The sequence below is a fragment of the Heterodontus francisci genome, chromosome 7 (genome assembly GCF_036365525.1).
Source record: "Heterodontus francisci isolate sHetFra1 chromosome 7, sHetFra1.hap1, whole genome shotgun sequence".
NCBI lineage: Eukaryota > Metazoa > Chordata > Chondrichthyes > Heterodontiformes > Heterodontidae > Heterodontus > Heterodontus francisci.
In genome coordinates, this window is record NC_090377.1 from 29633825 (window position 1) to 29660398 (window position 26574).

General features: G+C 44.3%; 1 protein-coding gene across 1 annotated transcript in view; it reads right to left on the minus strand.

The window, feature by feature from the left end:
- The window catches only part of kif5c (kinesin family member 5C), a 149303-nt gene that overhangs the window by 71902 nt on the left and 50827 nt on the right, over positions 1 to 26574 (minus strand). Inside the window, exons 2-4 of the mRNA XM_068034489.1 lie at positions 9450 to 9540; positions 4167 to 4240; positions 1222 to 1326 (exon numbers count right to left, since the gene is read on the minus strand). Coding sequence (XP_067890590.1) covers positions 1222 to 1326; positions 4167 to 4240; positions 9450 to 9540 — 270 coding nt within the window. The remainder of the gene's footprint in view (positions 1 to 1221; positions 1327 to 4166; positions 4241 to 9449; positions 9541 to 26574) is intronic.

Here is a 26574-nt window from a genome sequence, read left to right on the forward strand (position 1 = left end):
TAAGCAAACTAAATGGAGAATAAATACCCACATTCTAAGACAGTTTCCAGAATTAGCACAGAGCATTAAACACCATCTCACATTCGCTGACTTACCTTTGTCCACAATGCTGTTAATTCCTTCAACAATTTGAGCATCACACGTCCACATGTAGGTGTTACAAATACAGTGGCACTCAAAGGTTCCAGAATAAATGAACCACTTAGTAGGTGGGACTTGCTTTATCTGGCTGCATACACAAAACTGCAAATCCATTAAAGGAGGTGAGGAGAAACTCAACACTAGGGCCGGAATTTTTCGTTGGCCAGGGGGCTCCGTCCAACGGCTGAAAAGTTGGTAGTGAGCCCACCTCCACTGAGCCTGGGGAACCAGATCTGGCAGGAAGTCCCGCCTAATGGAGCTACCAACTAATCAGTGGGCCGGCAGCCCTTAGTCCCAGCAGCGCCACTAGAAGCGGTGGCCACTGCTGGGACTGCACCCAGCCATCAGAACCAACAGGAAGGATGACCCAGAAAAAAGGTAAGCTTTTAGGGCCTAGCCGGGGACAATCAGTCGGGCCCCAGCGAGTCAAGGGGGGTCAGTTAGGAGGGTGGGGAAATGTTGTGCATTGAGGATGGTTGGGGCTTTGAGGGCAGGCCTCCATGGGGCACAGGGTGCCCCTCCGCCAGCCCACAAGCAGGCTGCCTGCTTTCATCAGGTGGGCTTTTTGAGGCCTCAGCCACCTACCAGCCAAGGGTAAAATACCTGTGGTGGAGGGCAGAGGCCCTTAAGTGCCAGTTAATTCGCCACTCAAGGGCCTTGATTGGCCTGGGGCGAGCGAGCCATTTCTTGCCACCGCCGCCCTGCATAAATTGGCAAGGGGGTGGGTGTGGGAGGGGGTCGGGAACGGCCCCCTCTCCACCTCCCACTCAATTTTACACCCTTCCCCCCACCACCAGCCTGCTTGTTTGGGTGGTGTAAAATTCCAGCCTAGGTGAAAACAGCAATTCCAACAATGCACACGGTTCTTGGGATCTGCACCAGTTCCAGCTATTGCAATGGAGCTGATACAATTCAGAGTGCTAGAAAACGACTCAATTAATGCAAATGTGAACACAAATTCACACACAAGCAAGCATGACATGAGAGACAAAAAAAACGGCTCAACAGACCATAACACAGGATGTAATGTCATTGTTACCGTAAAACAGACTTTTCTTGAAGAAGCTGTTTCACATTTACCTTAATATGGAATTCTAGATTCTCATCCATGGAATAGATGTGATCGAAGATGTCATGGGCTATTCTTGGAATAATGCCCATCAGCTGATGATTATGAAGCTTTCCCTGTGGACATAAGTTTCAACAAAAATAATTTCTTAATGTACTTGAGACACCTTGCAAATAGCTCTGTTACTTACTGAAGAGAAGGTCATTTTTCTAATATATTAAAACAGATTAGGTTCACCTCCAGAATACCGCACTAACCAAGCACAGTTAATTTTTGAAGGACTATGAAGCGTGATTACATTGCAAAAACATAATCCAAGCAATTGTGAGGGCTTTCACCAAAAAGTCATCTGGTGATGGACACGCAGAGGCAGCTGAAGAACATTGGGCTGAAGTCTGCTGGCAGATCGCTACTGATCAGAGGTCTGTGAGGGCTTGAAGAGCAGGCCGAATGCATAAACACTAAGACAAAGCAACTTATTGTTCACCTCGGACTTTATTTGCTGATCCACATCAGCTGCTGCATTTAATTTTCCTGCACCTTGCTAGGTGTTTCCAGAAGGGGAGACTGAGCTGGAGTGAGGGAGGGAGGGCAGAAATATCTGCCCAAATATCTTTGTTGTCCGATGCTACATCAAGTCAATATCATTCTAATAGTGCATGACCAAAACTGCAAACAGTGCAATAGATGGGGTCTACTTTTGCTTCATATAATATCATTTTCTCTTTTAAAGTATATTCTAACCTTCTGCTAATGCACTTATACACTGAGATAATGTTTTCTTGATACTTCATACCAGCTCCCATGAATGGCAATTAGGAGATGGAACATTAGCTTTTTTTTCCTCTCTTCCTAGACCAGGACCATTGTGGTCAATTGCACAGGCCCTATCAGGATCTTGACTGAAGACATTTAATGTACTGCAGACTAAGGACCAAAGCTCTGGTCTGTGTGGTTTAGTAGCACACCAAACAGTCAATTTACCTATTCATTGAGCAAGCCAATGCTAATGCATCTCCCTAGAAAAAAAATAAACTGCCTTCTGGCAGGCTGCATAATAACAATGAGCAAACAATGGCAGATATTGCTTTGTCATCCCACAGGGATGCCCGGATTGGAGCATAAATTAAATCCAAATACTCTGCAATCAATAACCCAAATTATTCATCCTTTTGGATTGCCCCTGAACCAGAATTGTAAAATTCTTCACATTTGCCCATCAATAGCTAAACAACATCTGCAACTATTTAAAGCAAATATTCTTTGAAATGCTTCCCTTTCATTCCGAAAGAGCTTAATATTTCCTTATTACATTCATGCTAATGCTGTACATTAAAAACACCACAAAGATTACTTAATAACCTTGGCACGAACAAGACTAATGGAAAATGGGTTTAGAGGATTACTTCCTGAATGAAGGTGCAACAATCCCCTTAAGTACTACGGCAATTAATGATTTAATTAATACCAAGCTGCAAAATCACAGAACAGCGCCATCTGCTTGGTTCCATCTATGAATTTGTAAAAAGGGACAACAGGGACAGGGTTGGTATTAAATAAACTCTGACACTTTCAACAGTCATGCATGTAAGATTTTTTAAAAAATATATATATTTCACACAACGAAGGAAGCATCAATACAAAATTAAATTTGAAGCTGGATGGCAGAGGGCATCAGAGCCCTAAAAATATCACAGAACAGAAAAGTAGGATCTGTATTTGCATGGGTGATTTCCTAACCTCAGCCATGTCTCTGTGGTAAAGTGAAGTGCTATTGAGAAATTTGTTTCAGACAGGCACTGGTATAAACATCAGGCAAGCTACTTACATGGCCTGCCAACTGGGGATGGGGAGATTATGAGATGGGGGAGGGGGGGGGGGGGGTGGTGTTGGGCAGCTGCAATAATCAAACTAAGCAAATATACTTTTACATCATTGTTTGGATCATGGCAGCAACTTGATCAATTTAGGCCATGAAAAATGCTCTGTATTTTTCAGAGAGGTACAAATTTTTAGGTTGCAACACTTTTTTGTGCTACTGTATATTTATACCCAGATGGACTGCATAAATTCTCCATGATCACAAAAAACCTGAGCAACTTGTAAAGCTTTAACACCATTGAAGCAACATGCAACGGGATCTCTCAAACTCAACGAGGAAGTTGACACCTAGGAAATGCTCAAAAGGGCTGCTAGAAGAGTCATGCGCAGAGTCAGGAACAAGCCAGCCCCATCTGCTGTGTACCCTAAGGAGCCCACTCCACTCCTCTTTCTGCATGCTCATCTGCAGAGAACATGAGTTAGATATCTGTCAGCTCATGATGGAAACGGTTAACTCCAGGTGAACTGACTGATAGCACAGCCTTGGTTGAAGAGGCTGCCGGCATCAAATATTGAGTCGGGTTTAGCCTGGTAATGTAGGAGTTGCGACAATAGCTAGTTGAACAAAGTCAGCCATTTTGTCAAAACATAGCAACAACTGCGGGATATTCATCAAGAAACATGAAAAGGAAAGCTTGTGGCTACTGAATACAGGTAAATACTAGCGAGAAGTAATGTAATCCAATGTGCAACAATGCAGCTGACAATTTGGTTCAAGTCCATGATTAGGGTCAATTCAGAGACAATTACTTGGACCAAAATCAAAGCATGCATCAATGGGAGCAATGAAACTGCACTATCCTTAATGTTGTATTCAAATGTTTGATACTGTTCCAGGTGTAACTAACTAAAGATATGATGAACAAATAGGAAAGGATGTTGAAGAAAATTATACAAATGGGTTCAAGGGGCAACCAAATATATTTGTGCAGATAGGAGGAAAAAGGATGAGAAAGATGAGAACTGGATTTATTTTGTTCACTTTCAAGATGTAGTTTGTCTATTCATTGTGGCAAAAATATTTTCAAACATGGATACTTTCTGCTTTTGACAACGTACAACATAAAACACATACCTCCATAGTATGTGTTTTGCCAGAGGATGTTTGACCATAAGCAAAAATAGTTCCATTGTAACCATCAAGCACATCTGAAAAAGAATGACAAATTAGGATGATTAATTATGTAAATAAGTACAATGTTTAACTGAAGTTTGTTAAATTCATTTACAAACACTAAATAGCAGTGCAAACAACTGCAACTTAATCTGCCTACACAATAACTGTCACTCCACTTCAGAAGTAACTCATTGTATATTATGTACCCTGAGGCATCGGAGATGCATGACGAGGTGCTACAAGTCTTGTTTTCAATTTTATCGTCTGCAATTTGGATTATTAAAAGTTTGCCTGAACTGAAGATATATATTTGAAAATCATTCAACATCTTTGAATAATAGTGAACCTTTGGCTAACTAAACACAACTTCCCTTCAAGAGAGTAAGAGGAGTTAGCCACCTCAACAATACTCAATTGTCAATTACTACATAAAGCAAACAAAATCGTATGTGCCACTCAAATAAGAGATTGTAAATATATTTTAGATCTACCTAAATTGCTCAATCTTGATCATCCCAAATGAGTTAGAATCCATATGGAATGACAATCCTGAATAATGAGATGATCCCTAATTTGGAAGGAGATTCACTATGAAGCAAAAGTGATTCAAGGAAGGACCACTGATTAAGAATATAAATAATAAATAAAGGAAAATGGCTCAAGCATTAGCAGATAGGGCAGAGTACAAATGTGCAACTAGGGCTGTAGGCAGCAATCTAAAATTGTACACACTTTCTTCCAAATATTGCTGCCGCAATGCCCAAAAGGTTCATATATCCCCAGGAAATTCCAGGGACATATGGTTGAATTTTTACCAGTCCCGCAGCAATGGTTTGGAAACGGGACCAGGAAGAAAATTAGAGAATCTCGCATCGTGGTGGCTCCCCAGCACAATCCTGCCTCCGAGTGATCATTCATCACTGCAGCAGTGGGTAGCTCATTAGGCTCAATTAAGTCCCCACTTGGGGTCAAACTGGTGACACCACCGGGATCTTGCCGAAGGGAGATGGGCCATGCACTGAGGCCAAAGCCTGGCTGTTGCCTGGAGGGTCCCTCCTGGTTGCTAGCAAGGCCACCCCCTCCACACTGATGGCCTGGCAGCTGAAGCAACACATTTTTTTTTTACACCTTTATAACACTTCAGAGGGTGGCCCCATCTTTAGGCACCCTCGCATTCTCTTACCTACATCGGCAGCACCCATCTCTCCAGGGGCTGCTGGCCGTACATCTCTGCAGGCCCTCCTATTGGGCCTGCTGGTTCCCTGGTCAAACCCCCCTGTCCTTATTTGGACAGGGGTCCCGGAGCCAGTTTCTTAATTGGCCACCTCCAAGAAGATCGCGACTGATGTCCTTCCCCAGTCACTTCCAGGTTCCCGACCCAGAATTGAGCCTGACGTTGGGGTCCCAGATGATCCCAGCAAAATCCAGCTCAAGATTCCCAGAAAAATTTGAATTTTTACATTTAAATACATTTACATTATAAAAACTCCATAAGACTTTTGATTCTACAAGTGACATTTGGATTTATCCATATTCCTTAGACCTACCAAACCATCTCTTCCCCAAAAGGGACCTGAACAAGTCAATGCCCCTTTCATGAAGGCATTCGCTTCCTCCTTTTGTAAAAGCACTCTCTCCTTCTAACCTTTTCCCAACTCACAAACACACTTTTCCTCTAAACCCCTGATGTTCACCTAGGCGCTCATCCCCCTCCAACCTGCTCACGTCCACACCTCCCCTGCCCTGCTCATGCAGGTAGTCTTCCTCCAGCTGACCTCACCACCAGCTCTACCTCACCACCACCTCTCTCAGCTACTCCACTGCCTCTGATTTGTCATACTGCTTGTTACACATCCAGTATTGGATGAGCAGAAACTTTTTCCAATTAAATATTGGGGAAAACAAAAGCAAATGCCTTCAGTCCTTGCCTTAAACTCTGTTCTCTGGCCACTGAATCCATCCGTGCCCCAGCCACTGCCTGAGGCAGAACCAGACTATTTGTAACCTTGGTGTCCTACTCAATCCAAGCTCAGCATCCGACCCCATATCGCTCCAGCACCAAGATCACCTACTTCCACCTCCTTCACATCGCCCATCTCTGCCCTGCCTCATCTATGCCTTTGTTGCCTCTAGACTTGACTATTCCAATGCTCTCTAGGCCAGCCTCACATCTTGCACTGTCCATAAACTTGAGTTCATTCAAAACTCTGCTATTCACATCCTAACCAGCAAGAAATCCCATTCACACATCACCCCTGTACTCATTGACCTAGTCTGGCTCCTGGTCCAGCAATGCATCGATCTTAAAATTGTCATCCTTGTGTTTTTTTCATTCTTTCATAGGATGTGGGCATTGCTGGCAAGGCCAGCATTTGTTGCCCATCCCTAAGTGCCCTTGAGAAGGTTGTGGTGAGCTGCCTTCTTGAACTGATGCAGTCCATTCTGCAGCAGTTTGGTACAACTGAGTGGCTTGCTAGGCCATTTTAGAGGGGTGGTAAGAATTTCCTCCCCTCAAGAACATTAGTGAACCAGATGGGTTTTTATAATAATCAATGATGGTGCCATGAAACTATTACTGAGACTGGCTTTCAATTCAGTTTTTTAAAATTAATTAATTGAATTTTTTTAATTAATTGAATTTAAATTCCTCCAGCTGCCATGGTGGGATTTGAACCCAGGTTCCCCCCCACCCCCCGAGCATTAGCCTGTGCCTCTAGATTACTAGTCCAGTGACATTACCACAACACCTCCGTCTTTCCATGGCCTCACCCCTCTCTGTATCTTTAACCTCCTGCAGCTCTACTACCCGCCGAGATCTCTGTGCTCCTCCAATTCTAGTCTCTTTCACATCCCCAATTTTCTTTGTTCTACCATTGACAGCCATGCCTGCAGTTGCCTAGGCCCCAGGCTCTGGAATTCCTTCCCTAAATATCTCTGCCTCTCTATCGCTCCCTCCTCCTTCAAGATGCTTCTTAAAACCTATGTCTTCGACCAAGTTTTTGGTCACCTGTCCTGCTATCTCATTATCTGGCTCGGTGTCAAATTTTACTATATTACTCTCGAGAAACATTTTGGGACATTTTACTACATTAAAGGTGCTATATAAATGCAAGTTGTTGTTGTTGTCTAGTTTCTTTTCTGTTACAGTTACTAAAGAGCCACCCCCGCTGGAAGAATGCCCCTGTGATTGATCCGACCCCTCCCCCTCACCGGGGCCTGGCTGATTAGCCGCAGTGAACTCTGACCCCACTTACCTGCTTCGGGGCTTCCTCGATGGCTGCTGCTCCAGGGACTGCTGCAGTCCCAGCAATGGCCACTGCTCCCAGTGGTGCCACTAGGACTGAAGAGCTGCCAGCCCCCTGACTGTCCGGCAGCTCTTGGAGGCAGGACATCCTGCCTCTGAGGGGTGGAAGCCCTCATTTAATTGCCTGAGTCATGCAAAATACTGTTGTGGCTTCCAGGACTGGCGGCGGCCTGCTTGCCCCCAACTTGCCAGCCAGTGTGCAGGGCCACTGCCTCCTCATTAAATCCCAGCCTATCAGGTCAAAACCACTTACCTCTATTTGTGCCAATAGTATGTCTATCTTATTACAAATGCTCTGTGCATTCAGTTACAGCATCTTTAATATAATTTTTATAATTTTTCCCTGATTTGATCTTATTTACTATTGCACTACTATCATTATAACGCCTTCCCTGCAGATACAGAAGAAGTTTACTTGCACACAAGGTCAGACAGCAAGCTCTACAATCCATCAAGACTGAAAGCGAAGGCTAAAACACATCACATCCTGATCAGAGAACTCCTCTACGCTGATAATGCTGCACTAGTCACTCACGTGGAAAGACTCATGGACTGTCTCTCCTGTGCCTGTAATTTGTTTTCCTTGACTATAAGCATCAAGAAAACAGTGGTCATGGGACAATCTCTGCTCTTGATCACACTAAATAACACCCCACTGAAAGTGGTTAGCAAATTCTGCTACCTTGGGTCCACAGTGATCGACAATCTGTCCTTTGATACAGAGCTCGATACACACATAGGGAAAGCAGCTTCCACCTTTGGCCAACTTGCGATATGCGCATGGGATAACACCAAGCTGACTCTTAGGACCAAGCTGATGGTTTATAAGGCCTGTGTTCTCAGCGCCTTGCTGTATGGCTGTGAAACATAGGTGACCAATAGCCACCAGGAAAAGGAGCTTAATAATTCTCATCTTTGCTATCTGCGGCACATTATGGGTATATCCTAGCAGGACAAAATCACAAATGTGGCAGTCCTCTCGAAGGCAGAGCTCCCAAGTGTGTTGGCACTAATGAAAACAGAGGTGGCTTCAGTGGATCGGATATGTCCACGGGATGGAAGACGGTCAAATGCCCAAGGACCTTCTGTATGGTGAGGTAGCTGGGGCCAGATGACCAGCGGGGAGCCCAAAGCTCTGCTTCAAGGATGCTTACAAGTGTGACATGAAGAGCCTAAATGTCGACTATCACACTTGGGAGTCACTAGCTGGCGAAAGAGGCTAATGGCGACACATCCTGTGGGCTAGTGTGCACTACTATGATGACCAGTTGCTGCAGCAGCTTGGCAACAGGCGCCGACGTCAAAAACAACAACTCACAGCATCACTTGGTAGCTTCACGTGCAGCACTTGTGGCAGAACCTGCCTCTCAAGGATCGGCCTTCACAGCCATCAGCAAAGCTGCACCAAGAGAAGACGCCCCACCTAAATGGATTGTTTGTTGCGTGTCCATCAGCTTTCATAGATAGAAGAATGCCAACCAACTACCATTAAATTTCTTGCCCCTTCCCGTCATGCTCTGCTCAACTTTGCCAAAATAGCTATACTGCTCTTTGGCCTTGAACTTCCTCTTTAGATTGATAAATTGACCCTTACTTGAATGCCCCCTACCTCCATTTTTAGTTTAAAGCCCTAACTGCAGCCCTAGTTATACGATTCGCCAGGACACCGGTCCCAGCTCAATTTCGTGGAGTTTATCCCAATGAAGCAGCTCCCTCTGTCCCCAGTACTGGTGCCCATTACTTTGTACAAGACAGGTTGCTGAAACAAAAAAATAAATCTTGGTGTACCATATTGTTGGAAGACTAGAAGTTGAGAGATTTCTGGCCAGAACGTCTAGATTTGGCAAAGAAGTCTATTATTCCCAATTGTTCCTTCTCTCCACCCCACAAAATGGCTTCATTTCAGTAACTTAAAAGCTATTATCTGCACCACTTACCTGTAACAATCTGCTTGGCACATGCATTGTAAACTTGTTCCTGGGTTGTGTTCGGCGAAAACACTTTGTCAAAAACAAAAGGTTTCCCTTGCTGAAAGAAGAAAAGAAATTCACATTTTAAAATATTTCAACATGCAAGGCCTTCAAATGGACTATTTACTGTTTGTGGTCGGCATTTTTATCCAGCTCTGAAAATGATACAAATGCACAATTGGCAAGACTGACTGTCAACAGTTGAAAAACTGACAACTGTATGAAAGTATCTACACCGTATATTCAACAGTTCATCCATGACCTGCATTCATTTCAATATCTAGTCACAACACCGGAGATGTCACTTAAAATAGTGACACTCATTCATGTCTGCTGAACAATAGCATCAGACCTGCAACGCTCTTGATCAGTTACATACTTGAACCTCAGATTCAACCTGTGCATATACTTTTGTTGTGTGCAGTATGTAACCTGGTGTTATCCTGAGTTAAATTTGACATTATCATGTAATTATAAAGAGTTTATTTCTATTATGAAAAGTGAGCATTGTTATGCAGCATTAATAATGTGCATGCACAGGGCATAGATCAAAACTCATCATCATCCAAACCTCAAAATAGAACTCCCTGCACCAGTCTGAACTTCTCAGTTTCCTATACCAGTCAACCTCATTACCAAAGGGACAGTGATTAACTTGCTCATTGGCAGTCTTCTTCTAAGCAAAGGACAGTTTGATTATCAAAGGTAAATTTCATTTGGTGGTATTTTATTCCTAGTAATTTTAATCTTATGCAGATCTGACCCAGGATTATTACCAGATTTTCTAAAATCACTGAAAGCTCTAGGAACAAACTACATAAAAAAACTAAAGCAGAATAACAAAGTTAAAAATAAATAAACCACATTATACAAATAACCACCTGCACATTTATCCATCTATACATTCACCTCCTTTCCTGTAAACAACACAATTCCTCATTAAAATGTAAATAAGTAAAAGCATAAGCACCAGTTAGGGAGAATGGCCAAATTAATGACAGCTAAATTAAATGTCAGTACTGCTGGTCTATGTAAAAAAAAAAACTGTAAATGAGCCCATCAGCAGTTAAACCTCCAGCTACACAGGAACGCGTCAAAATGGAGGCTGTATTGTTGAAATGCTTCCAGCCAATCTGCAGTGCTCAAATTACTGCAGTTGCTTGGTCTCAGCCACACTGAAGATTGCACAATTGCTGGTTACTCTGGCGTCCCCACAGTTTATTTACACCCATAAAGCTGACTTGGAAGCCAAGAGATTTCCAAAGGTAATCAAACTGCCCAAACCTCACTGCCTGTAAAATTACAGCATCTTTCACATTAGCCTTATCAATATCTTTACATTCTTAATGATACTGTTGTGTGCCTGTGGTAAGTTACATTGTTAAATCAATCTTGCACAACACAAGGCATTAATTAGACATCTGCTGTATTTTGTGAATGAAAATGTTTAAAGTGCATCATCCTAATGGAAGAGTACTTGATAAGTCTTAAAAAAGCACGCAATGCAGTAATATAAAATCAATCATTCTGCACACATCATCATGTCACTTGCATATGACATGAAGAAAATAACATTCAGCTCTCCTTCCTAGTCAACGTCTTGCTAAATGTTTTCAACACAGCCCCCTACAGAAATCTTCATTATTTTTAAACACTGTTTTGGTTCATGAGGCTTTACAGGAGGCACGGTGCACGAAACAAGCAAATATGAACAGGTAAGATTTTGGTCCTGTTTTTTTATTCTGCTCTGAGTGCAGCAAGCTCACGTCAAGAAAATTCCCAAGTGTAAACAGGTAGTTTCTCACAGCCACGCAGATTAGTATAGCTCTGCTCACTTTAAAAATGGTTACTTCTTAGACGCAAGCCAGCTGAGACTGACTTTTGATCAAAATGCATGGATTGAATAAAAATTTGATAATTAAAGGTGAAGCATTTAAATTGATTGCAGATGCGTTTCATGATTAACACATTAAGCCAGACTACGTGTTACTTATCCACTTGGTATTTAGTTTAGAGATACAGCACTGAAACAGGCCCTTCGGCCCACCAAGTCTGTGCCGACCATCAACCACCCATTTATACTAATCCTACACTAATTCCATATTCACACCACATCCCCACCTGTCCCTATATTTCCCTACCACCTACCTATACTAGGGGCAATTTATAATGGCCAATTAACCCATCAACCTGCAAGTCTTCGGCATGTGGGAGGAAACCGGAGCACCCGGAGGAAACCCACGCAGACACAGGGAGAACTTGCAAACTCCACACAGGCAGTACCCAGAATTGAACCCGGGTCGCTGGAGCTGTGAGGCTGCGGTGCTAACCACTGCGCCACTGTAGCTGCCAAATATACTGTACGAAGATGAAGGGTTTAAATAATATAATCTGGGAAAAGCGATTATGGATCAAATCTGCACAACTTTTTGATATGAGCTGGACTTGGGCATAAAGGAGCATAATTTGCAGATGGCACCAAGCTTGGAAATGTAGTAAACAGTGAGGAAGATAGTAGCTGATTTCAAGGAGGACATAGACTGACTGATAAAATGGATAGACAGATGGGACTAAATTTTTGCCACCGATATGGGAAACAGGAGCCGGGTCTGTTTTTGGGTCAGTAACACGCCTCCGGGGAGTAAACAGAGTAAAGTTCCGAGCTTCATGTGGGGAAGCCCATAATTGGTATGGAAACAGATTTCCTGTCCATTAGAGCCAGTGGGGACAGGAAGGGAGGTGGGTCAGATGAAGTGTGGGACTCATATAGACTCCCCATGGCAACCATCACGGAGGCTGCTGGCTGCCCTGAAGAAAATGGGGCGCATGCCAAAACCCTCCACTGATCCAAGGGGAGGTCAGATGATTCAGGAAAGACAGGTCTAGCACCCCAGGCAGGGCTGCTTCTTGCTTCAGTGATGCGGAACTGAATGTCATGTTGGAGGCCGTGAGGGAGAGGAGGGAAGCCCTTTTCCCAGAGGGTGGCTGGAGGAGTCCACCATCTGAGACCAAGCAGGCCCGAATCCGGATTAATGCCACCGTGAGCGGGAGAAGCAAGACAAGGAGATCCTGGATTCAATGCCAACAACAGTTCAATGACAGCATACATTCTGGCAAGGTGAGTGTGACCAACCCTTCGGAAAGGTCTCAGGGTTGGCACCGTCCAGCAGCCACAACACCCGAGGAGCCTCAGAGCACGTGCTGTTCCTGAAGATGTGTGTGCCCAAGGTAATTATTGACCCCCCAGAATGGCCGACAGCCATAGTGCTACTGAGGACCTGTTACCACTGTGACATGCAGCTCCTAATGGATAGATGACAATGGGCACAGAGGACAGTAGTGCCTTATATCACTCCCTTTTATACTTGCAGGAGAAGCGCATGCAGAACACGAGGGAGAGGACCCAGACAGGAGGAGGGATGCCATTCCTTATCGAATAATCCCCATGGAGGAGGAGATATTGGAGGTAGCCAGGATGGTGGAAGAGGAGGCAGTCGGGCCTGGCAAAACTGGAGCTCCTGCTACACCTGGTGACTTCAGAGGGAAAAGTGGTCATTAAGGTGGGGGTTGGGGGGGGGGAAAGAAGAGTGGGGGGGGGGTAAAAGAGATCACTCCACCCCGTTGTATATGTTTCACACTGAGTAACAGTGGGTAGCCTCAGCACTGCAGAGGTTTCCACTCTTCTAGGCTGGCTCTCATCATCTCTTCTTGTGTCTCCCACAGGTGCAGACATCCAATATATGGCACCCTTGCGCTCAACCTCTACATGATCTGAGCTACACAAGGAAGAAGCAGGAGCAGCAGCACCTTACAAGCACAGCGTCCCCCAGCGCAGATACCATCACCTTGATGGATCCTCAGGCATGTGGTGGCACAGGGTTATGATCAGAGCACCAGTGGGTAGGCAATGGTGCCAGAAGCAGAGGGAGCTGTGGTCAGAAACAGGCACAAATGCAGGACCTCAGGAGTCACAGGAAATAAGGCTCTACCTGGAACAGCAGCAGGAGATGTACATGTCAGAGTTCCCTGAGGCAGTGAGGGGTCTTGGGCAGAGGATAGAGGAGTCTATCCAGCTCACGTGCGCCACCATGGCTCAGGGCAATGAGCGCATGAGCTCCTCCATAGAGAGAGTGGCCAATCTCTTGGAGAGCCATATGTGGCATCACTGGGAGTGGATGTAGGAACAGTACACTGACATCCATAGGATCCATGAGATGCTGGGTTGCGTGGACCAGTCATTGGCGCAGAGATCTTTGGAGGGTTGTTCCTCAATTGGTGTCCTCCACCAAGCATCCAGCAGGGCTGAGGAGGGCGAGGATGCCACGCTTCATAGGGCACCCTCAACATCCTTAGCTTCTCTGACTGAGGGACAGACCATCTGTGCAGGAGGGCCAAGTGACGAATGCTGGCTCTGCAATGATGCAGGTGCAGCAGCCTCTGGAGGATCCCCCACGGGCACCTCCACGACATATGTATCTGAGCTGCAAGCCAAGCCTAGTGAGCAGACTGTCTCCACCTCTTCCGAGGCCACATAGAGAGCATTGCGTAAGAGTGGCCGGGCACGGAGCACATAACATTGCGTGGAGCACTAAATGGGTCACTGTGGTGTCTTCCTACTGTCTCTCTGAACTGATATCCTCTCTGTACACTAAGGCACACATCTGGGAATCCTTTTATTGCTGCAGTGACAGGAAAAGTGGTTTGAAGTGCTGAAAGACATAACAGGATTCTCCATTGTCAGGGCAAAGCCTCTGGGCAGATGTGCTTCTGTCATTGGTGGTCAGTCATTGCAAGTTCCCGGCTGTGTCTTGCATGGATGGGTTAGCACAGGTATCTCAGGCTCTCTTCCATGCCATGCCACTCAACCTGGGCCAGAGGAGCTCTGAAACTTCACTGAATCAGGAAATCCCCATCATTCATGGTATCCTATCAAGCACTTTGCACCCGAGTCATGCCTAGCCACCTCTTTGTGCAGCAGGGGCACTTGTCTGCTCAAGGACATCTCCCTTCGTCTCCACTTCTTGGTCCGCTCTCACCTCCTGCTCCTGTTCTTTCCCCGATCAGCTGCCTCCTTCCAAGGCCTCACCATCCTTACAGGTCCACATTTCTCTGGACAGCCACGTCATGGAGAATGCATCACAATGACCGAGACCCTGGCCGGAGTGCATTGCAGGGTGCCACCCGAATGGTCCAGGCACTGGAATTGCATCTTCAGAAGCCCAGTGGCCTGCTCAATGGCTGTCCTAATGCCTCTGTCTAAGACTCCTGTGGAGGGATGAGTAGCAATACCTTCAAGGGATATCCCTTGCCCCCTAGGCTCCAACCACCCACTCTGGGGCTTGGAGTGAAGATCTGAGGCAATGTGGACTGGCGCAGGATGAAGGAGTCACGGCAGCTGCCAGGAAAGCAGGCGCACACAGGGTTGTGGTCCTGGAGAGTTGAATGTTGAGGGAGTGGAAGCCCCTCCTGTTGATGAATCTCACTGGGCGGTCACTGGTGCCTTGATGGCCACATGGGTGCAATCGATGTTGCCCTGCACCTGGGGTATCCAGAAAGGGCAGCAAAACCCACTACCCTCTGTCCCTGTGAGGCCGCATTTGTCGTGAAGTGAATGTACTGTCCAGCTCTGGCCTGCGAGATGCAGTGGTGTGCAGTCGTTTGCGAGATGCCACTGAGATCCGTAGCTGATCCTTGGAAGGAGCCAGAAGTGAAGATGTTTAAGGCTACAGTGACTGACAGCCACTGGCAAGGCATGATGACCACTGCTCCGAGCTGTGCGGTCTTTGACCATCTACCTGGAGAGTCTCAGTCTCCTGCGGCACTGGGTCTTGGTCACCTCCAGGTAACTCTGTCTTCGGCAGTAGATCCTGTGCTGAGGTTATCCCCTCCATGTCTTTACTGCCCCTTTCACCTGTCCTGTGCCCTCCTACTGCTCAGGGTTCCACCTTTCCTGCGGAGGGGGTTGCCCCGCATCGTCACTGGGCCCAAAATCTGAGAGCTGTGCCTCCATTGCCAGCTGCAGCCTTCCTTACGAACATACAAACATATGAATTAGCAGCAGAAGTAGGCCATTCAGCCCCTCAAGCCTGTTCTGCCATTCAGTAGGATTGTGGCTGAGCTGTTTGTGTCTCGAATTCCACGCTCCCATATACCCCCGATAACATGATGCCTAACAAGAATCTATCTACCTCCGCCTTAAAAATATTCAATGACCCCGCCTCCACCACCTTCTGAGGCAGAGAATTCCAAAGTCGCACAACTCTCAGAGAAAGAAATTTCTCCTCATCTCTGTATAAAAGGACGACCCCTAATTTTAAAACAGTGCCCCCTCGTTATGGACTCACCCACAAGCGGAAACATTCTTTTCACATCCACCTTGTCAAGACCGTTCAGGATCTTATATACTTCAATCAAGTCTCCCCTCACTCTTCTAAACTCCAGTGAAAATAAGCCCATTCTGTCCAACCTTTCCTCATAAGACAACCCTCCAATGCATTCACATCCTTCCTTAAATAAGGAGACCAAAACTGCCCACAGTATTCGAGATGTGGTCTCACCAATGCCCTGCATAACTGAAGCATAACATCCTTACTTTTATTTTCCATTCCTCTTGTAATAAAGGATAACATTTCATTAGCCTTCTTTATGACTTGCTGTACTTGCATACTAACTTTTTGTGACTCATGCACTAGAGCACCGAGATCCCGCTGCACTTTGGAATTCTGCAGTCGTTCTCCATTTAAGTAATACTCTGCTTTTTTATTCTTCCTGCCAAAGTGAACAACTTCACATTTTCCCACACTATACTCCATCTGCCAGATTTTTGCCCACTGACTCAACCCATCTATATCGGTGTGCAACCTCCTTATTTCCTCTTCACAACATATTTTCCCACCTAACTTTGTGTCAACTGCAAATTTATTTACCAAGCCATCGCTCCCCTCACCTAAGTCATTGATATAAATTGTAAAAAGCCACCTTCTGGGCAGGTAGCTGCCCTATTGTAATTCACAGCCTTGCCCCCTCCTCCTCTGCCACTGTGATAGCAAGTGCGTACACCCCATTCAACGTTCAGGTGCTGACTGCCCACTCTCCCTTTTTTTTTTATTTGTTTGGGGGAAGTAGCCATCGCTGGCTAGGCCAGCATTTATTGCCCATCCCTAATTGCCCTCGAGAAGGTGGTGGTGAGCTGCCTTCTTGAACCACTGCAGGATGAAGGAGTCACAGCCACTTGGACAGCACCAAGGGCTGAGTCCCCATATGCCCTGCTGACTCTTTTGTGCGGCCAGGATCCTCGGCTTTATAAATAAAGGCATAGAGTACAAAACCAAGGCAATTAAGCTAAGAATTTCTAAATTACTGGTTAGACCTAGCTAAAGTACTGTGCCCAATTCTGGGCACCACATTTTAGACAGAACATCAAGGGTGTAGATGAGGTTTACCAGAATGGAACCAGAGTTGAGGGGTTTCAGCTATCTGGAGAAACTGGGATTGATTAGAACAGAAAGGTTTAAATGGGAGATTTAATAAAAATGTTCAAAATTATTATGGGTTTTGATAATTTCTCCCTAGCTGCTCTGTTTCCACTAGCAGGAGGGTTGGTAACCAGAGGACAAAGGATTTAAAATAATTGGCAAAAAACCGAGGGGTGGTGGTGATAAGGAGGAATGTTTTTATGCAATGAATGATGATGCTCAGGGATGCAATGTCTGAAAAGGGTGGTGGAAGCAGATTCATTAATAACTTTCAAAAGGTAATTAGATCACTACTTAATAGGAAAACATTTGCAGGGCGATGAGGAATAGGCAGGTGAGTGGGACTAATTGGTAGTTCTTTCATAGAGTCAGCACAGGCCCAGTGGGCCGAGTCACCCCCTTATGTGCTGTATGATTCTAACTTACCAGAAGATTAAAAAGTTCATGCACACTTTGCACACATTCAATTTCTCCCCTTCATCAAGGAATCTATTCTTAAATCTAAATGTATTTTGTTTGGAGGATAAGATTAGCAATGTCTACCTGTCTCTGTGTTGAGAGAGAAAAAAAAGTAGACACTTGCGAAGTAGATGTTGAAAGATTGACAATTTGCGGTTTACACGTAAAAAATCATTTGCCAAAAGGAGGAAACACATGGTGACCCCCATTGTGTATAATATCTCCCGCAGGGAACAAATTATTTACAGAGGGTGAGGGCAAGACATTCTGCTCTTTCCTCCTTTCTCCCACCTCTAAACATGGCTTAGCTAGTAAGGGTAAAGTTACATTTGGTGAATGCATGCATGGAACACCACATGGATAAAAGTCCTTTCCAATGGAACTGACAAACTAGCAGTAAACGCAATAACCCGTTTATAATTCGGCCTTAAAGGCTGACCTAAAGCTTTCCTGCAAAGGAATATACAGACAGCATTTCACAATGAAGCCCAGAATAGAGTGACAAGGTGATCTACTTTCCCTTCAGGAGAACGGGATAAGAACTACTGAAGAAAATCAATTTTTCAAAAGAAATGTATCAAAAGAGATTCACAAATGACCAGTCAACTGACATCCAACTCAAAAGATGAACCTGTTGCCTGGTGAAATCTGCTTGTATCTGGCTTTGGCATGCCAAATGGTTTAGATTTAGATTTAGAGATACAGCACTGAAACAGGCCCTTCGGCCCACCGGGTCTGTGCTGACCATTAACCACCCATTTATACTAATCCTACACTAATCCCATATTCCTATCACATCCTCATCTGTCCCTATATTTCCCTACCTATACTAGTGACAATTTATAATGGCCAATTTACCTATCAACCTGCAAGTCTTTTGGCTGTGGGAGGAAACCGGAGCACCCGGAGGAAACCCACGTAGACACAGGGAGAACTTGCAAACTCCACACAGGCAGTACCCAGAATTGAACCCGGGTCACTGGAGCTGTGAGGCTGCGGTGCTAACCACTGCGCCACTGTGCCGCCCATCTGATAGTAATATCTAACTGGATGAAAGCAGTGACTGATCTGTATTTGAAGGCTGCAGATGGCCAGTGTTCCTCCCTGCTCGTGATCTTCAGGTTTTCTACACCGAAGTAGGAAATACAAATGCTACATTTCACAAAATATGTGCAAAACACTATAAGAAATTCCAACTTGTAAACAATATTAGTTAAAGAATATCAGCTGAATCTGCCTCCTCCTTTCACCACGTACCGGAAAATTGAATTGGGGGTTTAACACTCATGCCTAGGGTTTCAAATGTGATGGCTAAATTAGCTCATTTCAATTGTTCCATATACTCCACTCTAAAACGTATCAATTGTTAATCAAAGCAGGTCCGTACACAGCAGCACTGCATTACAACCATGAATGAAGTGTAACTTTACTCCTATTTGCTGCAGCAAAGATAAACTACCTTAACAATAACATGATTTGTACCACTACAGGTTGAGTTTTGGTGATTATATTGTAAATAATCTGATGGTTATCTAAATCATAAGTGCAACAATAAATTAAATACATCACAACATCCCAAACATAGCTGGGTTTTGCTTAGTGACAACAGACCAAAGTTAATTTCAATATCCAAGATTCATATATGGACCTAATCTGGTTACGTTGTTATGACAGTGCTTCTATATTTTTTGTTAAGTTTTTTTTGAGGACTCATGGATTTTAGAATTATGGACATCGTTTTATTTGGGAAAACTGAAAAGGATTCCATGGATTTATTTTTCACTGGGGTCACTGAAAGGAAATAAAAGCAAAATACTGCGGATGCTGGAAATCTGAAATAAAAACAAGAAATGCTGGAACCACTCAGCAGGTCTGGCAGCATCTGTGGAAAGAGAAGCAGAGCCAACGCTTCGGGTCAGTGACCCTTCATCGGAAGGGTCACTGACCCGAAGCGTTGGCTCTGCTTCTCTTTCCACAGATGCTGCCAGACCTGCTGAGTGGTTCCAGCATTTCTTGTTTTTATCATTGAAAGGAAAGCCTGCCAAACTGATCTTAAATGTCACCTGAAAAGAATTGTTCTAGAAAGATCCCAGTGACAGCTGTCAGTGCGTACTTGGGATGCCAAACCAAAAAGGGACAACTGACATCTTCCCATAGATTCTCTTTTTTCTGCAATAACTAGCAAATATTTGGCCAAAGTATTCTTTTTGTCTTTTTTTTGTAACAGAGCTCTAAAGAGAAAATCTTTTTATTTTTTTGGTTAACCGGTGTGTGTATGAGGGGCTAAGGTAAAAAGGGAACTTTCATATTTCAATCTGAGTATTAATGCTTGGCTTTCATTACTGGTTAAGTCTTGTTTTAGAATTAACTGATAATTTTGTTGTTTATTAGAGAAACCTGATTAGTGTATTTTTTTCTGGGATAAAATAGAATCTTTGATTGACTGTATCGGTAACTGGGTAAACATTGAAATATATGTTGTGACCTATGGAGAAATGGAACGAGAAGAAACAGTGCACTCCTCCTGCCTTGGTCATAACAATGTTTACAGTCTTGATTCTACATATTGCCAGTATGCTTCCAGTGCTAAGGCTGTCCCGTTTGTGAAGTGCACATAAATGAGATAACCCCTCTTCGTTTGTAGTATGCTGCTGTGGCATTGGACAGTTCTGCCATCTCCTGGGATATTCTAGCTTGTTTTATGTTAATGCCTTTGATGAGCAGTCATCTGTGTTTTTAGTCTTCTTTCTTCCACGGGGTTCTCTTCCTAGCTTTAGCCAACCTTGCATATATTATATTTCTCTGTTGTAGTAATATTGTACTTTCTGATCCTGCTTTAAACTTAGGTGGTTGAATTAACTTTACATCACATTTACATGATTTACATGTACTTAGACCTAAATAAGTTAAGCTTTCTGAAACCTTCCACTCTCATCTTCTAAATACATTCTTGAACCATCTTTTAAAGCTCTTTAGAATATCCCAAAATCTTCCCATTTAGATTGCAACTGTGTGTTTCACAATTAACACATTAAGGCTGATTAATTATTACTTATTCATTTGGCAACCATAACTGCCAGCTATATTGTGGCACATGCTGAAGGGATTTAATCAATGTAATCTGGGAAAAGTAATTATGGATCAAATCTGCACAACCAATGAGAAAATTGAAAAGTTTATTCACATTTTATGAATTGGCTCCATTTTCTCCCCTTCATAAAGGAACCTGTTGTTAAAATTATGTTCATTTTGATTGGAGGATAAGAAGATTACCAATGTCTACCTGATTGTATTGGAGGGGAGATAGAGAGAGAGAAAGCGAGAGATCTTAAATACCTTCTAAGTGTCAAAAAGGAAATCACTCAAGGTACATAAGGTTTAATCAAGATGAATAGTTCAGCCACATGGATCACTTTCAAATCAATTAACTAAAGACATATGTCAACAACTAATTCAGATTTTAATTCATTTGACAAAAAAGACCCACTTTTCAACTCCTTAGTTCTTTGCCATGTCTAAACCTCTACAGTCTAAACCACAGTAAAGAGATGATCCACTGATAACAATTTTCTCCCAAGTTCTCGAAGACCTTATTTACAGTTACTGGTACAAACATAACACATAATCCATCTTTGTTTTTCAAACTTTAGAGGCCTTGCTTAGGCTGGTATGTATGTAGTTTCTTGTCAAATCGAGAATGAGTTTCAGTTACTATGGGCACACTGATGGGAAAAGTGTATATCAAACTGACGATATGCAGGGGATTAATCTGCCCTGATCACTTTGCAAATATTGGTCTTCAAAGTTTTTATTGAAAGAAAGTTTCTACCTAAAATTGATGGTAAAACTGTCTATATTGAGAATTTGATATCGTGGAGATGTTTACCCTTACAAGTCTTTGTGAATGGTGACACAAAGAACACCAGAAGGATGTTCAATGAAACCAGACACACCCTGTAATTGGAGCTTGTAATTATGAAAATGGTCTAAATGGAATCCCATTTCTCATCTGAATGAGACAACACTTGAGAACAGCAAAAATAACAAACTTGTTGAGGTGGCTTCCCAATGCAGTAAAAGAACAAAATAATTAATAGTAATCACAGCGATCCATCTCCAAACAGCTTAAGTGAGGCAAAGAAGTGATGAATCAAACTCATGCCACTTGAAAGTTCACTCTGTGTGAGGTGCACTCCCTCTGTAAACATACATGTAAAAATGTTCATTTTAAGTCATGCACAGTTAATCTTGAAGTTTTTTAAAAAATGCTTATTTGAACAATTGTTGTGATCTTTAGAGATATTTGCAAATTAGCACTGAGGATACTAAAAAATTTAAAAGTGATTGAGGTCAGACCCGACAGCTTCATGCCTAAAAAGGCAAAGCAATTGACCCGATTTCCTCCCTACACTTTAGATTGTCTAAAATTGAAATGTTCCAATGATTCATAAAATATACAAACAAAAACGGCTCAGCAAAGATTGTTTACTGATTGTTTAACTATTATTAGGACAGCTATTATACTTTCCACACCCACAACAATAATCCCACAACAGTGTATGCTATAACCAGTACAGTTATGCACTATGATCAGTTCATTGGTTAGCAGCAGGCTTTAATAGTCCACATGCTTGCATTTGTACACCTGTTTCTGCTTTTGGTTAGTAGTTATGAATATTTTAAGCATGTTTTGGAATGAAAATGTAGTTAGTGTAATCACCCTCTTTTTCATCATGCACTAATTACACCTAAAAAAAAGCTATGCAATATGCTGTGTATTAAGAACCATAAACAAGTCACAGGCAGCAAGATGAAGACTGGAATTCAAGCTCTGATTCTGTTGACCATTATTATCTGCTCATAGTTGAAATCATTCTGAAAATTAGCGAAAATACACTGCCATCTATTAGCACACTTGTAATTACTCTAATTATCAATAATCGGTGTGCTGCCCATTTCATAATGGAAGTAAAACTGCATGCTTTTGAAGAGATTGGATTCAATGCAGACCCCTGGACATCCTAGAGGAATTAAGTATATATTCTTTCAAAGATCATTTTCATCAGCACTTTGTAGGGAAAGCTTCAGTGTTTAATTAATCTATGTCATTAAAATGTTATGAAAGTTTTTCAGAGGATATATAATGAGGAGACTGTTTCCACTGATTGGTGGATTAGTAACCAGGGGTCATGGTCTCAGGATTTTCATTAGAAGAACAAAGTAGCAAGAACTTTTTTTCCCATACACAAGATTATTAAAACATGAAAGGTGTTATCACAGTGGTTATTGAAGCACAGACTACAATATTATTTAATAGGAACTGGATAAATGTTTAAAATGGAAGATAATGGACAAATATAGGGAGAAAAAGGAATTCGAAAAACTAACTCCAAATGAAGAGCTAGCACCAGCAAGGGTCAAATAGCCTCCTCATTGTGGTTAAATTCTATAATAAATGTTTGAGTCTGCAGTAACCGTCATGCCTGTAGTACGTGTGTGCCTGTGACAAATGAAGCACACATTATTCTTTGTCACTGTTTAAGTCTCTTTTCTGCACAGGTCCTGGTGGTGGACCCGGAAATGGGTGCCGTTCCTGGTAGTCACATTGGCGGCTGCAATCCTTCAGTGGGTGGCAATTCTGCGTAATACCTGCATGGAGCCTGTCCAATCATGCAGAAGGGTGCAAGGGGATTCAAGGCACCGAATACAGCGGCAGATGACTCTGGAGCAGGTGCTGTCACCAAATTTAAAGGCCTGCCAGCCCTGCTTCCTTGCACTCATTTACTGCTAGCTCATCTGAGACTCGTGTTGCAGTGACTCTGGAAACCCCAACCACATACCCCCAAGGCGGACCCTGCAGGATGGCAGAGGTAAGACACAGGGTAGCCCCATAGTTTAGCGATGCCTCCCTCCAGATACTCCTCCAGGCTGCAAGGGAAAGGTATGAGGTCCCCTTCCCCAGCGATGGCAAGAGAAGGTCCTACTGCCTGACCAAGCAAGCCTGGATGGAGATCGCAGAGGATGTCAGCAGCCATAGGGGTTGCCCCCCTCCCTGGAACTGGGTACAGTGCCGCAATAGGGTCAATGACCTCCTGCATTTGCAAAGGTGACTGCTCCACACCTCTCTACTTTTCAGTGATTGCAAATGGCTACGCAGGAAGAAATGGGACATGGGGAGGGAGGCACTACAACAGCAATGGCAAAGAGGGTTAGGCATCACCTCATCCTGACAGATGCATGGCTGCATCTCAGCCACAGGCAACCTTCTTTCACAGCTCACCCACATTAACTCCACTGAGAGCAGACGGGAGCATGAGCTACATAGAATACCCCAGTAGAGGATGAGGGATTGACAGTAGCAGAACGCTGATGTTGATCTCTCTGTGAAGTATGACCATCTCCGTCCTCCCACTTGCAGGACAAGAGGGCCCATAACAGGATGGAGACAGCCCGAACACGCAGACGCATCTCAGATCTTCTGCGTCTCTCCACAGCAGAGGAGGAGGCACTAGAATTGGCTGGGACTCAGGGTGACAGCTTCATATCAGACGGACAGACTGGAGTCTCTGCACAAGAGAATAAGGATTGGCTTCCATCGACATACAGTTCACTTCTGGAGACCCACATCACATATGGTTGCTATGACGAAATCTGCATAACCTAACCCAAAGGTTTCTGTTCTCTCATGCAAATCGGTGTCCACAGGAGACTCAACCAGAAGTGGGATAGCCGTCCACCTCTGAGGAAGACAATGCACTATCCCATGACTCTCCCACACCTTCCACCAGCGCAGATACTTTCACCTCGGTGGGTTTACGCTCGGCTGTAGAATCAGGGTCACAAGCGGGTGAAAGCACCACACACTCACCCGAGCTTGTTTCTTGCATCTAGCAACTATAATTGCAAATGTGAAATACTCAAGATGTGACAAAGACTGTTTGATTGGATAACTATTATTAGATGGATTTTAGGATTATAGCTATTATACTTTGCATGCGGTAGGTGTGCATACAAAAAAGAGTGGTTATTGGGAAATTGTTTAAAGTGCATAAAGTTTTAATGACATGGATAAGGTAAAACTTGAATACATGACTGGTTGAATGACATAAAGTACTTCTCACAGTCCTGGTTTTTATCGCCTAATAGGTTAGCTGGCTGGCGACATCATTAGCATATGGTGCAGCTAGCTCTATTCTCGCAACAAAAGTTATTCACATTGACATTGCATACTATTTTGCTTGCTAGCTAGCTAATACAATTGACAGTTGCAGGACGGTGGATGGCCAGGCCCATGCTGAGCCTCAGGCTCATGACAAGCCTCTTGTGTCAACAACACAGAGCATGCTGGCGTTGCAGAGAAAGATAAGGCAACATCTGGCAGAGATGCCAGAGGCCATGCGAAGCCATGAGCAGACGATGGAAGAGTCCATCCATTCCATGAGTGCTGCCATGTCTCAGGCATGTGAGCACATGGCTTCCTCCATCGATAGGTTGCCAGCCCTATGGAGAGCCAGATCCTACAAATGAGCTCAGACCTACACCATCGCCTTGGCCATGAGCTCAACGCAGCAGTGGCAAGGCGAGAGAAGGACAAGGCGCCTGGAGTCTTCTCCAGCTCCTTGTCCTTCTCTAATGATCAGGGAGATTCAAGTGAGCCTTGAAAGGGAGGAGGAGAGGCTGACCGCTACAGCTGGGGTTCCCCTCAGGGCACTCCTAGTATTGACACTGGCTCCTCAGCCGTTCATCCTGCCAGTTAGCCCAGCTCCAGCAGCCACGACACCTGTGAAGAGTCCTGCACCAGTCTGGAATATGGAATTGAAAGCTAGTCTCAGTAATGGAACTATCACCGATTGTAGTAAAAAACCCATCTGGTTCACTAATGTCCTTGAGGGAAGGAAATCTGCTGTCCTTACCTGGTCTGGCCTACATATGTCTCCAGACCCACAATAAATGTGGCTGACTCTTAACTGCCCTCTGAAATGGCCTAGCAAGCCATTCAGTTGTCAAGGGCAATTAGGGATGGGCACAAATGCTGGCCTTGTCAGCAACACTCACATCCCATGAAAGAATAAAAAAAGAAGCCGTGTCCCTCCAGGCCTCAGGAAGCCAGAGGACAGTTGTCAAAGTTCACCACAGCTGCTAGTGATAGGTTCACACCTTGTAGAAGCACTCGCAAATGTATAAAGAAGACCACCTGGAGACACTTGGGGGTTCACTGGTGTTTGAAATTTGAAATGTGCTGCATCATATAAAGTTCTTTTGTTCCAGCAATTAACCTTCAATGTGTGGAAGTGATTATTCTATCATGCATTAATTGTGAGCTCCTGATTTCACCCTTTCCCCTTAGTGGAATGCCAATGTAAGCACAGCCCTCATTTGATAATGATCTCCCATGGGCACTAGCACATGGTTCAGCTGGGCGCTAGGCATGGAACACAAATAGAAACGAGGCGACAGATTGCATGCATGGAGGGGAGTTTTTATTGGTTTTTCTCCAAGTGGCCATCAGGGTGGCTGGAAGTGGGTAATGATGAGATTGTCTCTTGCCTCCTTGGCCCATCACTCAATCTGCCTGGCCTCTGGTACAAAAGCTTCAACATCCGGTGCTGGTTGCTCATCTCCCTCCTCGTCAGTGGAGGAGTGTTGCTCAGTCATGTCATCACCTGGTAAGGTCTCCCTCCTCTGCAGTGCTAGATTGTGTAGAGCACAGCAGACTACAATGATACGCAAGATCCTTACTGGGGTATAATGCAGGGCTCCAATGGATCGATCTAGACAGCAGAATCTCATCTTCAGTAGCCCAATGGCCTGCTCAACGGTTGCTCGGGTGGAGCAGTGGCAAGTGTTGTACCTCTCCTCTGCTGCATTGCAAGGGTTCCTCACAGGCGTCAGTAGCCAGGTCTTCAATGCCCGAGAAGGCGAGCAGGTGGTCTGACAAGATGTGGCACCTGCAATTGTCGCAGTATGTAGGCATCGTGTCTGTTTCCTGGAAAGTATGCACACAGCTGCAGGAAATGCTTCCAGTGGTTGCAGACCAGTTGGACATTGATTGAATGGAAGTCCTTCCTGTTGACTAAGGCAGCTGGCTGTTGGAGCCTTGATGGCCACCTGCGTACAATCTCACACACCTTGCAGCCGGAGAAATCCAGCAATGGCCC